The 21,323-nt window shown below is 41.3% G+C and overlaps 7 protein-coding genes across 7 annotated transcripts in view; 5 read left to right on the forward strand and 2 right to left on the reverse strand.

Annotated features, from left to right (window-relative positions):
- Positions 1-3,091: 3,091 nt before the first annotated feature.
- The window catches only part of LOC126564696 (rab GDP dissociation inhibitor alpha), a 442,469-nt gene continuing 424,237 nt past the window's right edge, over positions 3,092-21,323 (reverse strand). The window contains exon 4 of the mRNA XM_050221786.1: positions 3,092-3,106. The gene's annotated coding sequence lies outside the window, so the exon portion shown is untranslated. The remainder of the gene's footprint in view (positions 3,107-21,323) is intronic.
- LOC126565531 (peptidyl-prolyl cis-trans isomerase-like 3) lies at positions 6,920-7,573 on the forward strand. Its single transcript, XM_050222717.1, has 3 exons — positions 6,920-6,956; positions 7,022-7,377; positions 7,447-7,573. Exons 1-3 carry the CDS (start codon positions 6,954-6,956, stop codon positions 7,571-7,573), a joined length of 486 nt encoding a protein of 161 aa, XP_050078674.1. The 5' UTR covers positions 6,920-6,953.
- On the forward strand, positions 7,862-8,421 carry LOC126565589 (uncharacterized). Its single transcript, XM_050222780.1, has 3 exons — positions 7,862-7,923; positions 7,986-8,019; positions 8,087-8,421. Exons 1-3 carry the CDS (start codon positions 7,869-7,871, stop codon positions 8,415-8,417), a joined length of 420 nt encoding a protein of 139 aa, XP_050078737.1. The 5' UTR covers positions 7,862-7,868; the 3' UTR covers positions 8,418-8,421.
- LOC126565216 (thioredoxin-related transmembrane protein 2 homolog) lies at positions 8,631-9,784 on the forward strand. The gene has a single exon (XM_050222372.1). The coding sequence runs from the start codon at positions 8,763-8,765 to the stop codon at positions 9,585-9,587; it is 825 nt and encodes a 274-aa protein (XP_050078329.1). The 5' UTR covers positions 8,631-8,762; the 3' UTR covers positions 9,588-9,784.
- Positions 10,687-14,341, forward strand: LOC126565559 (40S ribosomal protein S11). Its single transcript, XM_050222750.1, has 4 exons — positions 10,687-10,814; positions 11,300-11,416; positions 11,638-11,843; positions 14,102-14,341. The coding sequence occupies exons 1-4, from the start codon at positions 10,803-10,805 to the stop codon at positions 14,223-14,225; spliced, it is 459 nt and encodes a 152-aa protein (XP_050078707.1). The 5' UTR covers positions 10,687-10,802; the 3' UTR covers positions 14,226-14,341.
- LOC126564651 (gustatory and odorant receptor 22) lies at positions 14,438-16,502 on the reverse strand. The gene is made up of 5 exons (XM_050221739.1): positions 15,716-16,502; positions 15,465-15,610; positions 15,156-15,352; positions 14,690-14,851; positions 14,438-14,587 (listed from the first exon to the last, which is right to left on the reverse strand). Exons 1-5 carry the CDS (start codon positions 16,462-16,464, stop codon positions 14,438-14,440), a joined length of 1,404 nt encoding a protein of 467 aa, XP_050077696.1. The 5' UTR covers positions 16,465-16,502.
- On the forward strand, positions 17,486-19,713 carry LOC126564485 (potassium/sodium hyperpolarization-activated cyclic nucleotide-gated channel 1-like). Its single transcript, XM_050221544.1, has 8 exons — positions 17,486-17,615; positions 17,694-18,114; positions 18,181-18,373; positions 18,442-18,742; positions 18,808-19,002; positions 19,074-19,213; positions 19,277-19,420; positions 19,498-19,713. The coding sequence occupies exons 1-8, from the start codon at positions 17,486-17,488 to the stop codon at positions 19,711-19,713; spliced, it is 1,740 nt and encodes a 579-aa protein (XP_050077501.1).

Consider the following 21,323-nt stretch of genomic DNA (forward strand, 5'->3'; position numbering starts at 1 on the left):
CGTTGAATTCAACAAATAAAATAACAAAATAACAAAGAACAAATGTTGGCCTGCTCTTTTAAAGCACACGTCGTCGTGATTTGGCCCGGTCAACAATAGGTCTCCAGGAAACTCGATCCCTGGCTGCAGCTTCCCATCCATGTAGGCACCCGATCTCCGACAGGTCACCCTTCACCTGATCCAACTGGGGGTCGATGACGAATACCTTCTTGGCGGGGCATGAGTCCGGCATCCTCATAACATGGCCCAACCATCGTATCCTGCCGGTCTTTGCTACCGTCAGGATGTTCGATTCTCTGTATAGTTCAGCAAGCTCGTGGTTCATCCTTCTCCTCCACACTCCATGCTCGAACACACCGCCAAAGATGGTCCGAAGAATGCGACGCGCAAACACGCCAAGAGCGTTTGCATCCTCCGTCCGGATGGTTCAAGACTCGTGGCCATATAAGACCACCGGGCGAATCAGTGTGCGATATATCTCACATTTCGTGCGAACTCGAAGTCTTCTGGATCTCAGCAGACGGTGAAGGCCGTAGTAGGGACGATTCCCCTGAACAATGCGTCTCCGGATTTCGCTGCTGATATCAGTATCCCAAGTTACGACAGTCCCAAGATAGCAGAACTCCTCTACTACCTCAAGGTTGTCGCCGTCGACTGACATGCTGCTTTCCACTTGGGGTCTATCACGATCAGAGCCTCCGGCAAGCAGATATTTCGTCTTCGTCGCATTGATCATCAATCCAATTCTTGCTGTTTCACGATTCAGTCGGATGTACGTCTTGCCAACGATGTCAATGTCATCCGCGAAGCCAAGAAATTGAAGAGACCGGTAGAAAATCTTGCCACGGATATCGTTGGCTAGCCCCCTGGGAAGTAGAGGGATCCCGCGAATGAAAAAGCTTTAAAAAATCGGTCCATGTGATATATCATTGGCTATCTCTACAAAGTCTAATACGGATGAATATCTAAGAACAATTTATCACCCCTTCTGGATTCCTCACCAAAAACGAAGTGTAACCTAATTACAGAACATGCACAGGTATTACAAGCGACTCGTTTGAAAATGCTTGACCTGAAGGCTAATACGGAGCCTTTTCACGAGGCCCTTTTGGCACCCTGGGCGGCCGCCTACTCTGCCCAAAATTGATCCGCCAGATCCGCTCACTACATAGTTTTGAGTTACCGCAAAATGCGACAGAAACTGATGGGGGGTTGCGAAGTTTATTTGTCCATGTGTGAGATGGAATCCTTGTGAATATCATTCATCATGTCTAATACGTAACTGTCTGGTCGCTCCGGTCTCGGGCAATGCTATCAGCCACCAAGCCCCATATCACGCTTGGATTGCGTGATCCTCTGGCCCGCATTTGTCCTCTCCTCAACTCGGTTGCTGAGTTGTTTTATTCGGGAATGTTAGTGTCAGAAGTGATTGTGCTAGTCTCGAGAGTAAATCTATCAGTTGTGCGTTAAATTGTATGCTAAATTTCTTTAAACTTAACACCTGGAGGGCTAATCAGACCCTCAGTTTTATTTAAATAAACAACATATAAACAAATATGGAAAATTAATTTTCTGCTTCTTGGCTGAACTTGTTGAAAACTGGTATGAAAGTCAGTTTCCCCTAACCACAAAGGGAACGATCTGGAAGGAATTTGACATTATTCAAAATTTTTAAAATTATTTAGAAACAGACTCAATCGGGTTTTCGCCTTCCTTGGTTTGACGAGTTTTGCTGTACTGATCGCTAGTGGAGTATGGTGGTCATCTGTTGCTCACTCTATAGCGCGCTCGGAGTCGCTTCAATGTCAATTAACCCGATTAGGAGAGTTGACAACGCTTGACAACGCCCGACGATACGCGCTACTCGGCGTTGAGTCACTAGGATAGCGTAGTACACTGAGCGTGCATCCAATACACGCCGACTATTCTTAGTAAGACTTCTGGACAATTCGATCGACTTGCTGGTGTTCCTTTCTCGATTTTTTTTCTGTGCGTTACACCGCCATCGCTCCGTACTACACATTACAAGACGTAGAGGAGCAGCATACCCGTTTTGGCTCCTCTGATTTGTTTATAGTAATGTACCGTGAGTTTTATGCTGTTTGTAATCGATTTGAAGCTGACTTGTCACGGACCGGGCCTTCATTATTTGTCTATATTCTGTGCATCCTATTACCTGTTAAGTTATAATCTAATGTACAACAAAATGACTGCTTCAAAGCGGCCACTTACGGCCCGTTTAATTATGGATTATAAAATTATATAATTAATCTTTTTTCTTTCCCTCGAAATCTTAGTTATTTCTATAAACCATTGATAATTGAATTTCTTATTTTGTTTCATTCGAAAATTGTTATCGGATTCAATTTAATTATTTTTATTTTACCACTAGCGAGCGTGCAGTACACCAAGCTCAACATTTTCAAGCGTTCACACTTCATCAACCATTGTGCGGATGGGCCTCCTTTGTGTGTACCACAAAAGCATCACCTGGATGGTGGTATTAAATGAAATACCGAACAAGTGATGGAGTTCACAAAAAAAAAAAATGCGGGCAGCCAACAAAACCATGAACGCCATAAACTGGCCCTACAAAAGGTCCGCTCCGCTGCCAGATTTACCATTTCGCTTATCCTTTTTAGATGTGGTTTTGCTCTTTCTGCGATTTTTTTTTTAATTTGCTGTTACTGCTCTTTCTTCTGTGGAGTGGAGTTTTCCACACACCCGGAAGTACGACGCCCAAGCTCTGCTGGCTGGTCCATTTGGAAGACCATTCAAGAGACACTTCCTCTCCAGTACGCTTTCGAGTAACAACAGTACAGGTATTATGTATCCGTTTTTACTCGCCGTTACTTGCGCTTTTTTTTTTTGTTGGCTGCGTTATGTTCCCTCACTTCAAATTGCTTACCTAGAGGAGTGAGTCCATTTCGGATGCACCATTCATTCCCGCCCATTTGGCAAGGGCAAGGGTTAAAATTTATGCACACCATTTGCACAAAACCCAAATAGCACTGTTTCCCGAACCGTTCCCGTGCCCAAGTCCGTCTATTGGAGTGTGGTAAAGAGCAGGATCACTATTCATCGTGCCCCGCGCACTCACACACCGCTCCTTCCTGTCCACCCCCTTCTCTTCCATTCAACAAGGATATTGAATTCCGGTGCACTTTACAGAAAAGTGCATTCGATGGGATTCTTCTTGGCACTGGGACAGCGAGGCGTTCGGCAGGTTTGTAAGTGCAATCCCCGATTTGGAGGGTAGTCCGATCATCTAACTAACGTTTAATTGCTTCTCGGTGGGCCAGCAAATTGAAAACACATTTCTATGAAAACAGCTCCTTCTGCGTCGCACCCTCACGTGTGCCCATGTATCCCTCAAGCAACCGTACAATGCGAAACCGGAAATTATTATGTTCAATATTGAATATCCGATTCATTGCCTCGCCAGTGAGGTAGGGCAGGTCCGCTGAAAAACGCTCAATTTGTAGCTCCTTCCGTCCGATCGTTGGTTTGCCAGCCGAAAGGTTTTCCACCTAATCGCGCCCCACAACTGCGCCCGGTATGGTATGGTTGGTGTGGTTGTGTATGTTTAAGGAGGTGTTCCACAACTAAAGCAGTGGCTTTTTTGTTCTTTTATCGAAGGAAAGTACGTTGTTTTGGTAGGTAGCAATTTGATAAATGAACGTACGCTGCAATGGGAAAAGTTCAAAAGTTTGCTGTTCGGTCGTGTGGTTCGGTGCTGTTCCGGATGGTTTGTAATTTGCCAGCCAGCCAACTCCCGACCAAAAAAAACATTGTTTTTCGCAGCACCGAATATGCACGCAAAATGTCCGCCCTTGTGTTCCCCGTCCTGTCTGTGGGCAAGTGCATCGACACAAGAAAGTGTAGCTACAACTGATAAAACTATGCACTGCTTAAACAACGTTTTAAATTGGTGCACATCGTAGGTCCTTCATCTTGGCGAGTCCTTTGGTTCCTCACACTGTGTGGGGCAAAATGAATGGATACCATATTTTATTGTTCCTTCAGCTTGCCTTCAGTCGGGCGGACGACTCGCTAGGGTTGGTAGATTAAATGTTTGCCAGCAAAAGTTACCGCCCATCCCCAACAGCAGGTTGCAAATTTTTAGAGAAAGTAGTGAAAAATTTGCACCGTTCGCCAATGCAGATGGTCCATCTTAATCTGCGTCACTCCATCATCCGTTCTCGCAGCAGCCAGTTAGAGGTTAGAGCAGAGTCACCGAGCGAGCAACTGACCTACCATCATGGATCACGACGAGTTGCATTATTCACCTGTCGTCATGCGACGGCATGCATTTGGGATGGGAAGTTTTCTCTTACCGCCGGTTCGTCCCTGTACGCTTTTGCTTTATGCACAATTTTTCTCAAGCATAAATCATTCGATCTCGGTCTAGTAATCGGAAGGTGCATGCGATGCGGTGCGGCTAAGGGTGACTGTGCATCTGCCCGGGACCTTAGTGCTTCACATCCGTGCATCCGTTCGTTTGGTTGTCCTCGTTCGTTGCATACGATTTGTGCAAAGTGCCATCCTATCATCAACAAAACTACAGACCCGCATACATACACGTGCTCAGATGTTCATATATGTATTATACATTTTTTTGTCCCCGTTCGTTTTCAAATCCTTTCCCATCCGTCATACTACCGTGCGCTTTTATTTTCCTTCGTCGTGCCGTTTTTTTCTTTCTTTTTGCTTTAGATCGGAAACGGAAGTGAAAGTTTCTGGTTGAAGTCAGCCAAAGATATACACACACAGCTACCGAGATTGTCTGGTGGCGAGATATTGGCGAGATTTGTGTGGTGCGTGACAGGAATATTTAATATCACACCCTACGTCTGTTCGATGAAGCAAATGTTCGATGTACAACTGTCGACAGACCGCGCAAGGAGTGTTCGAAACTATCGAAAACTTTAAATTGCCCCGTGGCAGTAAATGCGGGACCGGGATAATAAAAAGCTGGAGCATATTTCTTATGCTAAGGCCGGAAGATATGCGGGTGTTGCAAATAAGCTAATGGCAAAGTTGATGGTGAGTAGCTGCTACAGTAATGTGGACTAATGGAAATCCTGTGGAGGCAATTCGAAAATGTTAACATTTCGGCTGAATGCAAGATGCATGATGCGACCATCAATATGTGGTAAAATGGACAGGGAATGTTGAACGCCTCAAGTAAAACAGCGTTTTTTTAATTTTACTTGAGACGAAATTCAATTACTTCTTATATGCTTTTCATGCTTTTTTATTTGACTTTCAATGTTTTGCTTTCGAAATCACGAGAGATTTTATAATTTTTATGTCACATGCTTCAATGTGTGTGAATGGGTTCAGGGGGCGGCCTGATGGTGAACGTGATAGCTTCGTCGGTCTTCACGTGACAAGACTAGGTTAAAATCTCATCCGGACCGTCCTTCCGTAGTGAGGACTGACTATACCACTACGTGTATCAACAAATCTCATAAGCATTTCGATGGCCGACGTGACCTAGTTGCACGTTAAGTCAACAAGTTATGTCAATCACCCAGTATTCATCTGTTAGTCAGTTATTCGGACTTTTAGATGGAGGCATCAACGTCATCAGAGTTTGAGCCTATCATACCTCCTCTGTTTATCCGACTGGTATAGTTTAAGAAGGCTTGGGTTCGAAGTCGTGGGTTCGGAGCCGTGGGTTCGGTATCGGGAGTCGTGGGTGCAGGATCCGGAACCGTTGGTTCAGTGCCGGCTCCGAGTTTAAATTCGGATCGGGAACCGGAGTCTTCGGGTCGGAGCCGGCTCCGGAGCCTTGGGTACGCTCCGTAGCAAATTACAACTTACTGAATGCTGATGAACATAATTAATAGATTCTCTTATATTGTTTTCTAAACAAGCTTTACTTATTTTAGATTTGCAGGACCGAGGTTCAAAGCCGATCTGGACCGTTCCCCTGTAGTGAGCGCTGAGGGGTGCAATTTACAACCGAGGGCTAAGGTGAGTTATCGGCGCGGCTCGTACTCGTTTCATAACTTCTCTGGCGGGGGATTGCTTGGTTTTCTCATTCCAAGACTAAAGGGGCGAAGTTCTTCTGGCCGGCGAAACCTTAGCGGACGAAAACTTTGCCCGCAGGTTAATCTGCCACTGCTGATTTTAGACAACATAATCCATATCCAACAAAATACCTTGGATGACGAGGCCCTTAGTATGATAAAATCTTTAGGAATTAGGTTAAATTTCAATTATTTTTTACCAATAGTCCCGTCTGTTACCCCAGTGGAAATGGTACCGATCTTCGACGCAGGACCGGGTGTCGAATTACATCCCGTACTGTTTCTATGTAGCAAATATTGACAATTCGGTTGGGTGGTATATAAATAAGTCCAGCAACTCAATGTACCACCGGTTTTATTCAACATTTTCTTTATTGGAAATAATTGCATGACACACGCAGAGGCCTTTGCAATACTTAAAACTAGAACTTAGTATAGACTAGGCAATTATAAATTATAACATTTAACATTTAAAAATTTCGTCTTATCTTTATTTATTTATTTACAATCGATTATGACGGTCCAATGCCGTATTGTCTCGTCTTATCTTTAAATGTTCGAATTTTCTAACAATAATGATTATTACATGAATAAAAAAGCACACATTTGACATTATGTATGACATGTTTACAAAAGTCTATGAACCCTATTCATCTATTAAACCATGATAACAAAACCATATTAGTCACAATATCAAAACCTTATCACAAATTTTACAACGTGCAGTACTAAATATCTATTTAAATGGTAAGCACTGTAGATGCTGAATTGCATTTAGGAAACATACGTACCAGTGTAAACATTACTTCACAACTACCAATTCGTTTGGCTGAACAGCTGTCAAATGAAATGTAAACAAATATGGGAATTGTACAGTATTCTAAACACAACGCCGGCATAATCGAAGATTGCAGTATGGTAAGTGGTTTAGGGTTGTTTCAAGAAACTTCCCATGTCCTTATTGAAATTGTACTTATTTTCAGAGCGTCACGTTGCACACTGATGTTGGGGACATCAAGGTTGAGTTGTTTTGTGACGATTGTCCCAAAACATGTGAAAATTTCCTAGCCTTATGTGCCTGTGATTACTACAATGGAAATTTGTTCCATAGAAACATCAAAGGCTTCATCGTTCAAACAGGTGATCCTACAGGAACAGGAAAGGGTGGTCAGTCCATCTGGAAACGAAAGTTTGAAGATGAATTCAAAGAAAATTTAAAGCACAATGAAAGAGGCATGGTATCGATGGCGAACAGTGGACCCAACACAAATGGAAGTCAGTTCTTCTTTACGTATGCGGCTCAACCTGCGTTGGATCTGAAGTATACATTGTTCGGCAAGTTAGTAGTTGGATTTGGAGTTATTAATTCTGCTTGCGTTGTTGTTAGTTATATTTTAAATATTTTCAGAGTCATAGATGGATTTGAGGCTTTAGACGAACTGGAAAAACTGACTGTAAATCCCAAAACCTACCGACCTTTGGTGGAGAAGAAAATCAACAGTGTCACAATACATGCGAATCCATTGGCTGGTTAACCCGCTATTTTTATGTTAAATTCCTGTATATGCTGTAATAAATGAATGGAGTGAATTTACGAGGAAAAAGGATGAATAAAAACTTGTAATGTGAATCCCGCTTGAAATGTTTTCATTATGAACTGAATCACATCTAAAATTATTTTAGAATACTTTCAAAATTCCAACTGTCACTGTGAAAACATAAACAAAACATTAAACACTTTTGCTGTGAATTGGCTTAGCGACGCTTTTGTGTGCTCGGTCAATTATTTCGTGTAATTACACATTTCATAACTATAAATTACCATTAATCATGGATCATCTCCCATCTATACGTCGACGTTCATCGTTGTTTACGATAAATCCGGGTAAGGAGGGTGAAACATTGGTACATTGTTGATATTAATCCGTTCTTCGTCGCACCCAACAGTTGATTCCGGCTCAACCTCTACTGAACTCGTTAGGTGAGAATACATCTGTAAAATACAAATTATGTGTGAAGTAGTTACGAGTATCGCTAACATATTTCAGATATGAGAAGCAGCTCCGTTTCGAAATAAAACAGTGGACTCATTTGCTTCGTGCGAAATCTAAAAAAATGCAGCAACTACGGTCAGCACCCTGCCAAATCGATCAAACTTTTCTGAGTGATGAACAACGAAAATATCTGGCCGACAGTCCAAAGGTTGATCAATTCATTGCAGAAACGGAAGCATTCGATAAGGCTGTCACCGCTTACGTTATACGTAAATCATTTCTGATGGAAAGGAATGCTCATATCGTTCAAGAAGTGAAAGCGTTGGTGGAACTCGAGCTTAAAGATAAAATAGCAAACGAATTGGAAGAAAGTATTGTTCCTTAAGAATTTGCCATGTGGACTTAGCGATGAGTGAAATTGCAAATGTTTTTCTTTTTTTCTATCAATAAACATCATGAAACATACTGAAATACGACGCTGCAAACATGATTCAATCGAAACAGTCAGTTATGTTTTGGTTTTCAAACATATACCGTTGACATTGCCTGTGACAGGTCTGTTTAGTTCGCTTTCGGTAGAACTGTCTTTGCGTGTCCCAGATTTTGACAAGTCTCAATATTAGCCAAGAAAAGCAGAAGGTTGCCGAAGGAGGAAACATTAATTAGCATACATTTCGTGATAATCACAGTCCAAGTTAACGTAATCAACGGTGTCCGTGGATGGTGAAAAATGTCGTTCAAAAAAGATCTTTTGCTACTCCTAAAACCCTACTATTGGGTCAACATTCTGATGAGCATTTCGTACATCGTCGCAAAACGAGCTCCGTTCATATGTAACTATTTATGGACTTATCTGTTTCAACAAGAGGACCAGTGCGAACTCGATGGGCGCGAAACCGAAATCCTGTTCTTCCTGCTAATCGTGGTCATGATCCGGACGAGGAAAACGGGCAGTGTGACAATGATTAACTACCTAACGTCCAGCTTCATGTACACCAAAATAGCGAACCTGGGCCTGTGGTTCTACAACGACATCCGTCTCGGTATGATCTACTTCGTGTTTTTCATATTGGTAGCTCTTCTCTTGCCAGAACCGACCTACACCGGACCGGAAAATGTGCTGTACTTCCGCACTGAGAATGGGCTGCAGGAGGAGCTCGAAAAGGACAAGCGCGTTACGTGGTTGGTAACGTTCTACACGGTATGGAATCCTGCCTGCGTGAATTTTGCCCCGATATTTTCGGAACTCTCGAATGAATATGCACTGCCCAACATGAAATTTGGCAAGCTAGATGTCGGACGGTTCCCAAAGATTGGCGAAAAGTATCACATTTCCGATAGTTCCTTCAGCCGTCAATTACCCACCGTGATCCTGTTCCGCCAGGGCAAGGAGGTCGCTCGTCGGCCGTATGCAGATAGTAAAGGCAAGCTGGTCAAGTTCTTCTTTTCTGCTGACAACGTAAAAGCTGCATTTGATTTGAACAATCTGTACAAGGAATGTAAAGATAACCCCATCAAGGCAATCAAATCGATAGCGGAGAAGAAGAAGGATTAATACGGCGTAAAGCTAGAGGCCACCACTGCATTCATACTGCAAGTAACATTTAGAAGCATTTCAATAAGACAGGGCTCTGATAGGGATTATCTTATCGGCATTGCCATCTTCATTTGACCGATGACAGCTAATTAATTTCTATAGAAAGCCACACGCGTGTTGCGCACTACTGTTAAGAATTATTTATCCTTCGAATAGATTACACCTTTGTGTTGAAAAAGAACGTAACCAGCAAAGGTCGTGGCTAGTTTTATTTGTTATCATTTGTTAATATTTAATTTCATGCCGATCGCACATCCACGAGCACACGAGTTTTAGTTGGTTAAGTGTTGTAGCTATTTTAAGCATGTTTGTCAAAAGCGAATAGTCAAATAAAGTTCGAAGTGTAGTAATTTGCATCCTTTGTATTATTTCTACTGTTAAATTGTATAATAGGAGATAGGTTTTGCCTAGATATGCCTAGCTTTTCCAGATAGAAAAGTATTCATAAAACACATGTTATCCAATGAGCAACCACGTTTTGCTCACTGATGTTTTCCTAATTTTATAATAGCTCTGTTTGCTACTTCAAGCTGTGATTAGTAATAGTATTTTAAGAACTCATCACGACAAAAGGATCATTTGATCCGAATGGTAGAAAGCTAAAACGAATGGTTTTTTTTTTCTCCGAAAGAACAGATCAAGCAAGGGACATCGGTATATTACGATGAGAAGTTATTCAAATCTTTTCACTAATATAATCAATCATATGTTTGAAAGTAGAAATATTTTTCTACAATCACACAAAATATTGCTCTAGATTTTCGATTGAATTAAAAATAATTTGATAAAAAAATAATTTTGGTTTCTAATTTCTTGAAATATCCACACAAAAGATCAAATTTTGCTAGGGGTGGGCAGAGCCACACAATGAAATGTTGATGCCTCTTTTCTGTTCACTGTATGTGCATCAACAGCATGAAAAAAAAAATATTTACAAAAGCATGCACTAATCGATAAATCATACGATAAAATTAGAAAAAGAATTAAAAATTAAATGGAAAGAATTTTCTAAATTAAACCTTGAACAGTTGCTCCGGAGCCCCTATGTTCCGGAGCGGAACGATTCTTCAGTCGGATGCTCAACGATTTCCGCAAGGTTGACAGCCGCTAAACTTCAGATGACTCTCGTTGACACGCTTCCTGTCTTCCTTCTCTCTTTTTCGCAACGTAAAGATGGCTGATCAGGTAGGTTTGTTCGACGAAGGCCAAGAAAATGTTAAATTTTCGAGTACAAATAAGCTCCTATACAATTTTTCTACGTGCATTGTGCTCAGGTACATTTGCAGTGTTTGAGATCGTATAAGAATCAGAACAGTGTGATGTAGTTTCTTGTTAAAACTGTGATTCTGATGTCCATGTGTGTTGGGATTGTTTGACGGGCAGACCGTAACCCGATGTGCTGTGCATAGGGGCAGCCGTCGTGTTGCGGTGAGTTTTCGGAAGGGCTAATGAATGAATTATGTGCAATTGTATGATGAAAAAATCATGACGGTCTGCTGACACCAACATGAAGATTGTCAGATTATAACCCAAAATGAATGATCATTTCTGAATGTGCTATGAAGAACGCCGCGACTGATGTGCAACGCGATGCGGCGGTCTCAACCTTGTTTACCTCCTAGCAAGTGCCAAGTTAACCTAACTTTTTGTTTCTTATTTCTTCCCTACAGAATATCCGCGCGTTCCAAAAGCAGTTGGGTATCAACCTAAACCGCAAGAATGTGACCAAGAAGAAGGGCCTGCGTATGCACCGCAGCATTGGTCTTGGATTCAAAACCCCGAAAGAGGTATGTGTATTGGAAGTGTGTGCCAGAGAGAGCGGCACATAACATCGGCTCATGTAGGGTGGCATTTCTGATGATACCTTTTCACGATGGTCTTCCGACACAAAAATGAGGAAACCTTCTTACTAAACCCAATTAATTATATCTGATCCACTTCTTAAGACCTTTGAATGCCAATAGATGTGAATGTGCTAAGCTTACATGATTTTTGTTATTCGTTTTAGGCCATCTCCGGAACGTACATTGACAAGAAATGCCCCTTCACCGGACACGTTTCCATTCGTGGTCGTATTCTAACCGGGGTAGTCCGTAAATTGAAGATGCATCGCACCATCGTGATTCGTCGTGATTATTTGCACTTCATTCGCAAGTACGATCGTTTCGAGAAGCGGCACAGGAACATGAGCGTTCATCTGTCCCCCTGTTTCCGGTAAGTGTAGTGCCAACATTGTGGGAGTCTATTGTGTAGTGGCTGTGGTCAGTACGACGATATTATTTTGCAGTATGCAAGCGTACTCAGCATCCTTCGTAACTAGTTTGATTGATTGATGCTATTTGAAGCTTGCCATAGTGAAAATCAAGCGACGTATTATTCCCGATGTCATCATGTGATGACTTCGATGCAAATGGTCGATACAGTTCAATGTTGCCTTCTTGTCGAATTTGAGCCTTTTTCTAGAAGCAAAGTAATGAATAATGACCACGGATCGTGAAAGTTAATTGAGGCTAGAACTGTTGTCTTATAGCAAAGAACGATTAAGAGTACAAGAGACGTTAGCTAATGCTCTTAAGGACTCACATAATTGAAATAATGCGATGAAAGTAGTATCATCTCCGTGAGATCAAAATACTCTTTTGATCGAGGGAAGCGAAGCGCTCAACCTCGTTTCGATGAGCATTTCTCGGATCGTTTCAATTTAGATAGACCAATCTGACCGTTTACCGGTCCGTTACCGTTAACCGGTTTACCGTTTCGAACACCACTCAGCGCACACTTGTGCGAATTTCGCTTGGTGCTGGATGAAACATGCTTAGCCTTCTTTACTTGAACAAGTACGATAGTTTGGAAAAGCTTCTTCTTTTTGACTTAATGATCTAATAAGGAGCTATTACATGGAAGATAAATAGGTCGTTTGATTTTGGATTTTATCTGACATAAGAGTTCTTGCCAGAAAAATATCGTCTGGTTGCGTGATCAACACATTTGCCGGATTTCGTATTCCGATTTTTCAATTTAAACAGAAAAATAGTTTTTTATGACTGCCCGGTCAAAAAATCACAATAGATAAATTCCATGATTTCTTTTGTTACTTATCATCAATTCGGGACAAAAACTGCACAAAACAAAATCAGAATGGCGCATGTTGATTTCCAATTTTCAGACGTGAAATAGCACTCTTCTTCTTCTTGGCTTTACAATCTATTTGCCCATGTCGGTTATCGAGTGGCTTACTAGTTAGATAGTCAGTCCGCACTACGGAGGAACGATTCGGATGTGAATTGAACCCCGGTACTGCGGTCTTCAACCGGTGCAGCTGTCGCCTCTACCACCCGACCATTCCTAATAGCACTCATGCACGGTATTGTGAGCTCGCTAGGACTAGTAGTTTGCAAGCTTGTCGAGTCGACTGTACTCATAGGTCATGTAATTTTAATGTTCAAGAGCTATATCTCTTCCTCGGACCATCCATCGGACATCCGTAGGAAAGGTCAGGAATGTTAAAAGAAAATTAAATGCCCACGCTTATTATTCAAATGAGTAAGAGCCATTTGCGAATGTTGCTGAAAGTATCACAAATCAAGAAATGTTGTTGAAATATCTAACTTAAGATTTAAATAATGCATTTTTTCACAATTATTACGTACAGCAAAACGGTCGTGAATGAATATGAATATAAAATGGAAACCTATGTTGCTCCTTCAAGGATAGTTTTGCTATAATGTTTTCCTCGAGAGATTTGGTATAAATAATTTTTGCTTTTTTTATCTAACCGAGATTTTTTATTTCCTACTAACGATGTTATAAATTGTCCATGTTAAATTGTCGCAGATTATTTATGGCTTCAAAGAAAACTCCGATATAAACCTGGCTCCTGAATTATTAATTATTATCGTAGAGGGCGTTGAACATTACCTTTTTATTAGTTCTTTTTTGTCTTTGTTCTACAATCTCGAAAGGTTTTGATCTACCATTAATGGCCATTAATAGTCAGTCCTGTGTACGGGAAATGACTCGGGAAATTCGACTAACCATAATATTAAGGGTTTTTCAATTCAAATTTGTCGTTATAGTGCCTTAGTTGGCAGATTTACACAGGATTGAACAGGGTGAAAGATCGCGAATGGGTGTCATTACAGTATCGTTCACCATACTTTTTAACTATTAGGACCTAGTACAATTTTCGCTCATAGCCTCAGAAAATTGTAGATTTCGATTTCGATCAAAGAATTGTCATGTACACAAATAGTCGGTTTATTAAATTTTGTTAGGAACATGCAGGAAAAGTGGACCCCACAACATGAAATAATTTCCTATTAGCATAAAGGTACTGTACATTCCACACACGGTTAGGCAGAAAAATATTTCAAATTGAGATATTTTGTATCTATCTCTTGCGTACCAAACATTTATCTGAAATTTATCATAATTAATATTTTATATATTCTTTTTCGCTCTCTCTATTACAGTGATGTCGAAGCTGGAGATATTGTGACTGTTGGTGAATGTCGACCACTCTCCAAAACCGTGCGCTTCAACGTTCTGAAGGTCAGCAAAATGGCTGGATCCAAGAAGAAGTTCAGCAAATTCTAAGGTAAAAGCTGCTTGCTGGCGTGTGGTATTCATTCGCCCATCATCGGTAAACAAAGGATGGATGAGTTGGGGTGAAGAGAACGGGGAATAAAGGATGAAAACCAACTAAAAACGTATGCCCATTCAAAGTTTATTTTCTATTGAATATTGAATATTTCCTTCAGAAACTAATTATTATGTGCAGTGCTAAAATAATAGTTTGTTTGAATCTCCTAGGTGCGAAGTTTGTCTACATCGAGTGTGCGAATTCTAGACAAGTTGGTTTTTAGTGAAGAAATGAAAGCATTTTTAGCGCTTTGACGAAGTAGAGTCAATTTGAACTGCATCAAAACGACCAAATAGGTTGCCATGAAGGAAATGTTCTGCGAAAGAAAACAATCAATCATCGGTCCTTATTAATCTTATCGTATGGAAAAAAATAGGCCCGTAATACATCCTAATCTCTAAGATTGAAAATCTCTTACCGATGTGATGAGCCCTCGATTAATGTTTGCGTATCCATCAAGATTCATCGTTGGCGGATTTTTATCGATGGCGACAAGAAACATTTCCACCTCCTTCTGCGTAGCCTTGTCGACTGCCGTCAAATTAACATTCAACAATCGTTCCTGAAAGTTCAGTCCAACCTGTAAATGGGTGGTGGTGGAACATTATGAAATTAGGCGAATGATGGTAAAAGTACATCATGTTCCAGTAATTGTGTATCATCCATCTGTACACACCAAAAATGTATCAGCCCGGCGGAGGATTAACCTTGTTCGACATGGCAGCCCCTAGTGGGAAAGCAGTGACTTACCCTAACCGTACGATTGTTGCGTATTTTTGGTATCAGAAGAACCCCAGATACGTCCCGCCAATCGTCGATACCGTATGTGGGCAAAAAACCCTTAAAATGCGTGTGTGTGTGTGTGTGTGTGTGTATATACGTACCCTTTTGGATGCATGGTGGGCCTCGTTGCAAATGATGAACAACAGGCTCATGCAATAGAAAACAATGACAAATAAACCCACTTCCTTATATGTGGCACCGTGCTCGATAATTTCGCTCAGCGAACCGTAAGTGGCAATAATGGTAGTAAAGAATATCACCAAACAGTAAATTCCGTACATGTTGGAGTAGGCTTTACCTGTCGAAAGCATGTTGTCGTTGATAGAAGACACATGGGAATATGTACATGCTTAGGTCAGTTATGCGTGTGTGTTTCGATTCAAGGCAAACATCCGTCAACGTACACTTACCCAATTGCTGCATCATGTGACTCAAATCCACCCACAGGTGACGGTATTCGGTCAATTTCGCCGCTGGCCGTTCAGTAGCCAGCACGTCTGTTAGCTCTTTAGCGAAGGCCTTGCTAGCCGTGCCAAATGCAGTGCAATTGACAAACCTATTGGAAATAATATGATCATTTCCTACGACTATTGGTTGAGTTCCTTTTGTGTAAAGAGAAAGTTCAAATTCAAATTAACGAACAACTGTAAACCAAGCTTACCAAAGGCTGCAGAATCCGTTCAACATGGCAATGATGTGGTAGTAGGCAAAGGTGTGACTAAATTGAAAATCAGGCTGCAGGTAATACTGCGACAGGATGATTACCAGACTCAAAGTCCACGACACAATACACAGAGCCCATGTGATGGGATAAAGCTTTGGAAAAACGATAGGCTTTCCAGTGACGATGAGATATTTGTATTGAAAGTCCGTCCACATGTTCTTAAATTTTGCCACCTCGGAACCGTTGCGCCAGGACGCGACCGGTAGCAGGAAGTGTGGCACCATAATCGACATGAAGATGATGTTGTAGATCACCTCGTCAAATCGTTTGTCACTGGTGGAGATGAACTTGTTGATACGCTCGCGGGCCACTACCAGCACCACGATGGTTTCACACGCATAGATCAAGTACGCCCAAAGGAACGCCTTGGAGCACCAGGTGAAGGTGGTTCGGGGCATATCGACACCCTTTGGACTACGCATAATTGGCATCACGCCCATGATCTGGAACAGCACTAGCAAACTTTTGGTGGTGTGGTAGAACGAATCGTGCTGATCGAGTAAGTTCACATCGGTTGATATCTTTAGCTTGCGCCGGTACATGTGCGTAGGTGATTCATTATCCTGTTCGAGCTGATGAAGTTGCTCCTTGATTCGCCTTCTGTCCTCCAGCTGTTGGCGCTGGTTGGGATTCAGCACTTGATGGCGGATCTCGTACTGAGAATCTTCCATCTGAGAATGAATCATGATGAAGTCGGGCGTATCTGAATGCGAACCCGATGATGAAATGAAGATTCCCCGCACTATGTATGCTTAAACGTGTGGCGTCGATTTAACTTTTATCTTAAAACAAATTATGTACGTTTGGCGTGTGGGAAACCCGTGGTGTACAGGTCTCCCGGTTCCGAATGAGGGTTTGAATTTCCTCACCCGACACACACAGTGCCAGATAAGATTTTGAGGTCGATTTCTTGCCGGTTGCTGGCTGTTGCTCTTTCGCTTCACAGATTAATGTTTTCAATCTTGGGAGATATGTATGCAGTCGGGCAAAGTAGTGCACGCTGACCTAAATGACCCAGTGCGATGTTGACTGACCGCGGGTTAGGCGGCTCCAGAAAACAGAAGGTTTTGTAATGAACGACGCCAGAAACAATAAACTGTGGCGCAGCGACATCGACGTTTTTATATAGTAGTGGATGGTGTACCGCCGGAACTGTAATTAAAATATTATTACGATCGATGTTTTTCTGTTTGCACTTCGATACATAATGGATTATGGGAGGAGGGCGATTTGCTGAAGTTCGTCTTTGTTACGGAAACCTATGCGGTTCTAATGACCGCTGCTTGTACTTGGTGTCAATGCAATTTAGATTGTTGCCGCTCTTGATCAAGCGACGGTAAGGGTCCATACATTTAGTAAGTTTATTTAGCTTAGAGTTTATTAACGGCTCTTTCCTCGCGCAGCTTGGTTCTTCATGTTCGACAAATATAGAAAACCTTATACTTGATCCAGTTAAAACTAAGTTTCATTCTATTTTCATTCCAATTATTTGTTTAGTAAGTTAAGTGAGTTTTTTTATGTAATAAAGTTCAAAAAAGAAGAATTTTTAATAAGTTTCGACTTCAAATTAAAAGCCATCGCCAGTTACCATGGTTGCCAATTAAAAGTATAAACAATAGCACTCTGGCGTAAATAGAACAAGTTATCATTGAAAATCATTCTACGAAGGTTTCACGAATTCTCCGTTTCATTATGTACAAGGGCACTATGCACGATCAGGACGTGTCCAGGTACAGCAGAGTTTCTGCCTACATCTTTCCTCAAAACATTTCGATGGATCAAAGAATTTCTCAACGTTGCGATTCCACGGCGTATGAAGTATCCGATCAACTCGAAGGTAACATTACACACATTCAGGCTAGCTTTCTTTGCAGCGGAACAAACGCCTTCACCTCACGCTTGGCTGTGTTTTCAGATGACGATCACGTACTGACAGAACGCATCGCCAATCGGAATGGTTTAGCCTATCGTTTGCGCCGCTTGTTCCTAATAGACCGACAGCACCCGAGTTCCGCACTGCACTTCCGTTCGCACTATCTCTACCGACGCGAGCTGGCACGCCAAGTACGCAGCAAGTTTTGGTACATCATTCATCCGTTCAGCCGATTCCGGTTTTACTGGGATATGTGGTTGATCGTGTACTACTACGCCATAGCTCTGCTGTTTCCATTCTTTTTCTGCTTTACAACGCTCGTGCGTGTTCGTGGCAGAGCATATGTAATATCGATGTTCCTAAACTTAATGGGCACGCTGGATTTTGCTGTGCATGCGTGTACCGGTTACTTGGAAGATCAGTCGAGTAGAAAGGTCATTTTGCACCATGGCAAAATTCTGCTGTGAGTAGTCATTTCGGACTTATTTCACAGGATCTCTGATAACGTTCCGCCTTATTCGCATTACAGAAATTATCTGAAGAGTGACATGATCGTCGACATTTTCGTCATGTTTCCATCGACACTTTTGGTGGGAATGTATGCTGACAATTCGAACCGCACCGTTCCCGTATCCATGCTTATGGACATTGTTCACGGCACACTGATGCTGAAGATAATTTCTTTACGGCACATTTGGGGATATTTGGAAAATGTTTACGAGGTGCTATTTGTTACCAGCAATTTTCAAAAAACAGAGAGCCTCAAACAAATATTTTATTTCTTTTTTAGCGTTTCAAAATTAATCTACTTAGTTACTATATTCTCCGGGTTGTACTAACGTCCGTGCTGATTGTACACTGGTGTATCTGTATCTACAAAATTGCCATATTCGAATGGGACGTACAAGTGACTGAGGAAGGATTATCGTACATGGAAGCGTTTTATCAGTACGCAGTGTGTCTCTATGCCGTTTCTTGGTTCATGTTTGCCTACAGTTTTATCGAACGGGACATTCCTAGTGATGCTCGAGCGAAAGTTTTCAGTACGGCATGCATTGTGATTGGATACATGTTTAAACTTTTCATATTTTGTAAGTACTATCAAAAGCTGTTTCCAGATGATTCCAATTTATCCTTGTCTGTCTAAAACCTCCAGTGCAAATAATCAATCTGGTTGAGATAATGAGTTCCATGGATAGGAAGTATGCCGAAGTTACAAATCAGCTACAAACGTATGTTCATACGAAACAACTCCACACGGCAGATATGAAGCAACGGCTACTGTATTACTACGCCAAGCGGTACGAAAATTGCTTTTTCCAGGAGGACATCATAATGGAAAGCTTGACCGGTAATGGCAGTGCTAAAACTATTTTAAAAAAACACATTAAATGCATTAGATATTTGTAATCTTTTCGGTAGACACCCTCAAAAAACGAATCACCGACTACAGTGCTGCAAACTTTTTGAAAACGGTTAAAATATTCGAAGGCATCCCAATCGACGTCCTGCTTCCGTTGATGGAGAAAATGACCAAAGAGATATATCTCCAGGATGATCTGGTACATGCAGATGCATACCGTTGCATGAATTGTTGCTTAATCTCCTAACTCTTTCCCCCACAGATCATCAAGGCAGGGTCGTACGGAGACAAGATGTACTTTATAATGGTCGGCATGGTGGCGGTTTATACTCACAGTCGCAAAGAAATTTGTCACTTGTCCGATGGAGATAACTTTGGCGAAGTGTCGATGTTTACACGCAAAAAGGTACGTATAATCATGTTGCTGTTCGGCCATACTGTGCCCGAAAATGAATAATTGGATTTTGGGTATTTATGGTCCAGCGAATTGTGAGTGTGGTAGCGGTAGAGTTCACACAAGTGTACGTGGTCGAGCGGATGGCGTTCAAAGGTTTGTTTCCCGCCGATCATGTTGTACATCAACGCCTGCAGGAGCTGGCCAATAAACGCTTGCAGATCACTCTAGTGTTCGAAGAACAGCACAAGAACCATCTGCTAAAGATGGGAATGAGTCAAAATGAGATCAAGATCGGGATATGATGCTGGGACGAGCACAAGTACTGGTAAAAAGATAGAGCCAAGCAGGGTTGAAATGCTCACAATATTACTTCTCAATTACCCTTCAGGTGAGGCATGCCTGATGTGTAAAATCGATAATGTTTTTGACACCTCTGGTAGTGTATGCATGAAGGTAAATTGAACCAGTTTATGGACCGAACCGAACACTCCAACCGAAGCATAATTGGGGATGCTATGTGCATGCTTACATGCTCATTGATCGGACAAAGGTGTTAGGCAGGATGAAACATAAGAACCGAAAAATTAGTCAATTATACAACACCTGATATGACCTGAGCATGGTTTTATTATTTTCCATTGAAGTGAAAAATATTTTACAGTATAAATCTATCGGTTTTGTGCTTTTAGGACATATGGTTTACAGTAGCCGGTCTAAACGGTAGGGCAAAAACACTGTTAATATCTTGATCAACGGTGGAATATTTCACAAAAAGATTAAATACAACCTTTTTGTTTGCATTGATTAATTATGGATTATTAGGAAATCCCTTCCCCTGCGAGGAACGATTATTTAGCTAAGGATAAAATCATTTCAAACAAGTGAAAAATGGCTGACCTTTTGAGATTGTAAAGCAAAAAAAGAAGAATCAAATGCTTTATAAGATAAACATGGTCTTGACAGGTTATTAGGTCAAGAATTTGGCACAGCAGAATCAATGACGACAAATTAAACTTTAAGTCACATGTCGACCAGCTCTTACTAAAAGCCAATGGAACGTTTGGTTTTATCCTCCGGGATTCAGCCGACTTTAGTGACCCAATGTGTAATGAAGTGCTGCACTAGAATTGAGAGTCTGCAAAAATATTTCACTACTTTGGTTTTTATTCTTTAAATTTAAGGTACCACTTGGCTCAAGTAAGTTTCATATGTGCATTCGGGGGTCCTTAGATACCTCGGACTTACTTTTCTCTGTATGCCTATATGTTCATTCCCGTCCCCTACATTCTCGTGATCCTCTCTCTTTGGAAACGGGCCACACTCTCTGTACAATTATAATGGTCCGCTTCTTTCCTGTTCAAGATGGTTCAGTCGCTTCTATGACCATTTTAATTTCAATACCTCCATCGATTTCTTTCGGTCTCGTGTTCTTTCCTCGCTTAATGTCTCTTAGTGTCTCATTTGTTGTCCTAATCCTACTTTCCTTTTTAGTTTATCTTAACAACAAGTGGGTTAATTTGTTGTAATTTTAATTGTCAGAAATAAGTAAATAAATAACGCACATACAGCTACGGACAATAGTTGAAGTTCGCTTTTATAAACGATTTTAGGAATGTTGCTTTCGATACTTCTTACTAGAAAACATTTTACCAAAATTTGGTAGTATGTTACCAGCATTTTTTCATCCATAAGTTCATAAGTGCGCAATCACTTATGAACTTATGGATGAAAAAAGAATAAAAAAAACCTGAAAAAGTTTGACAATTTTGAGACCTCAAATATTTTATTTATTTCATTTAGTATGACGACTCTACGCCGTATTGTCGACACCGATTGTGTAGACTGCGTTATAAACAAGAATTATTTTTTACAAAAATGTCACAAGGCATTTCCTTCCTGTCGTTTGCCTTAT

This window comes from Anopheles maculipalpis, chromosome 3RL, assembly GCF_943734695.1.
Source record: "Anopheles maculipalpis chromosome 3RL, idAnoMacuDA_375_x, whole genome shotgun sequence".
Lineage (NCBI taxonomy): Eukaryota > Metazoa > Arthropoda > Insecta > Diptera > Culicidae > Anopheles > Anopheles maculipalpis.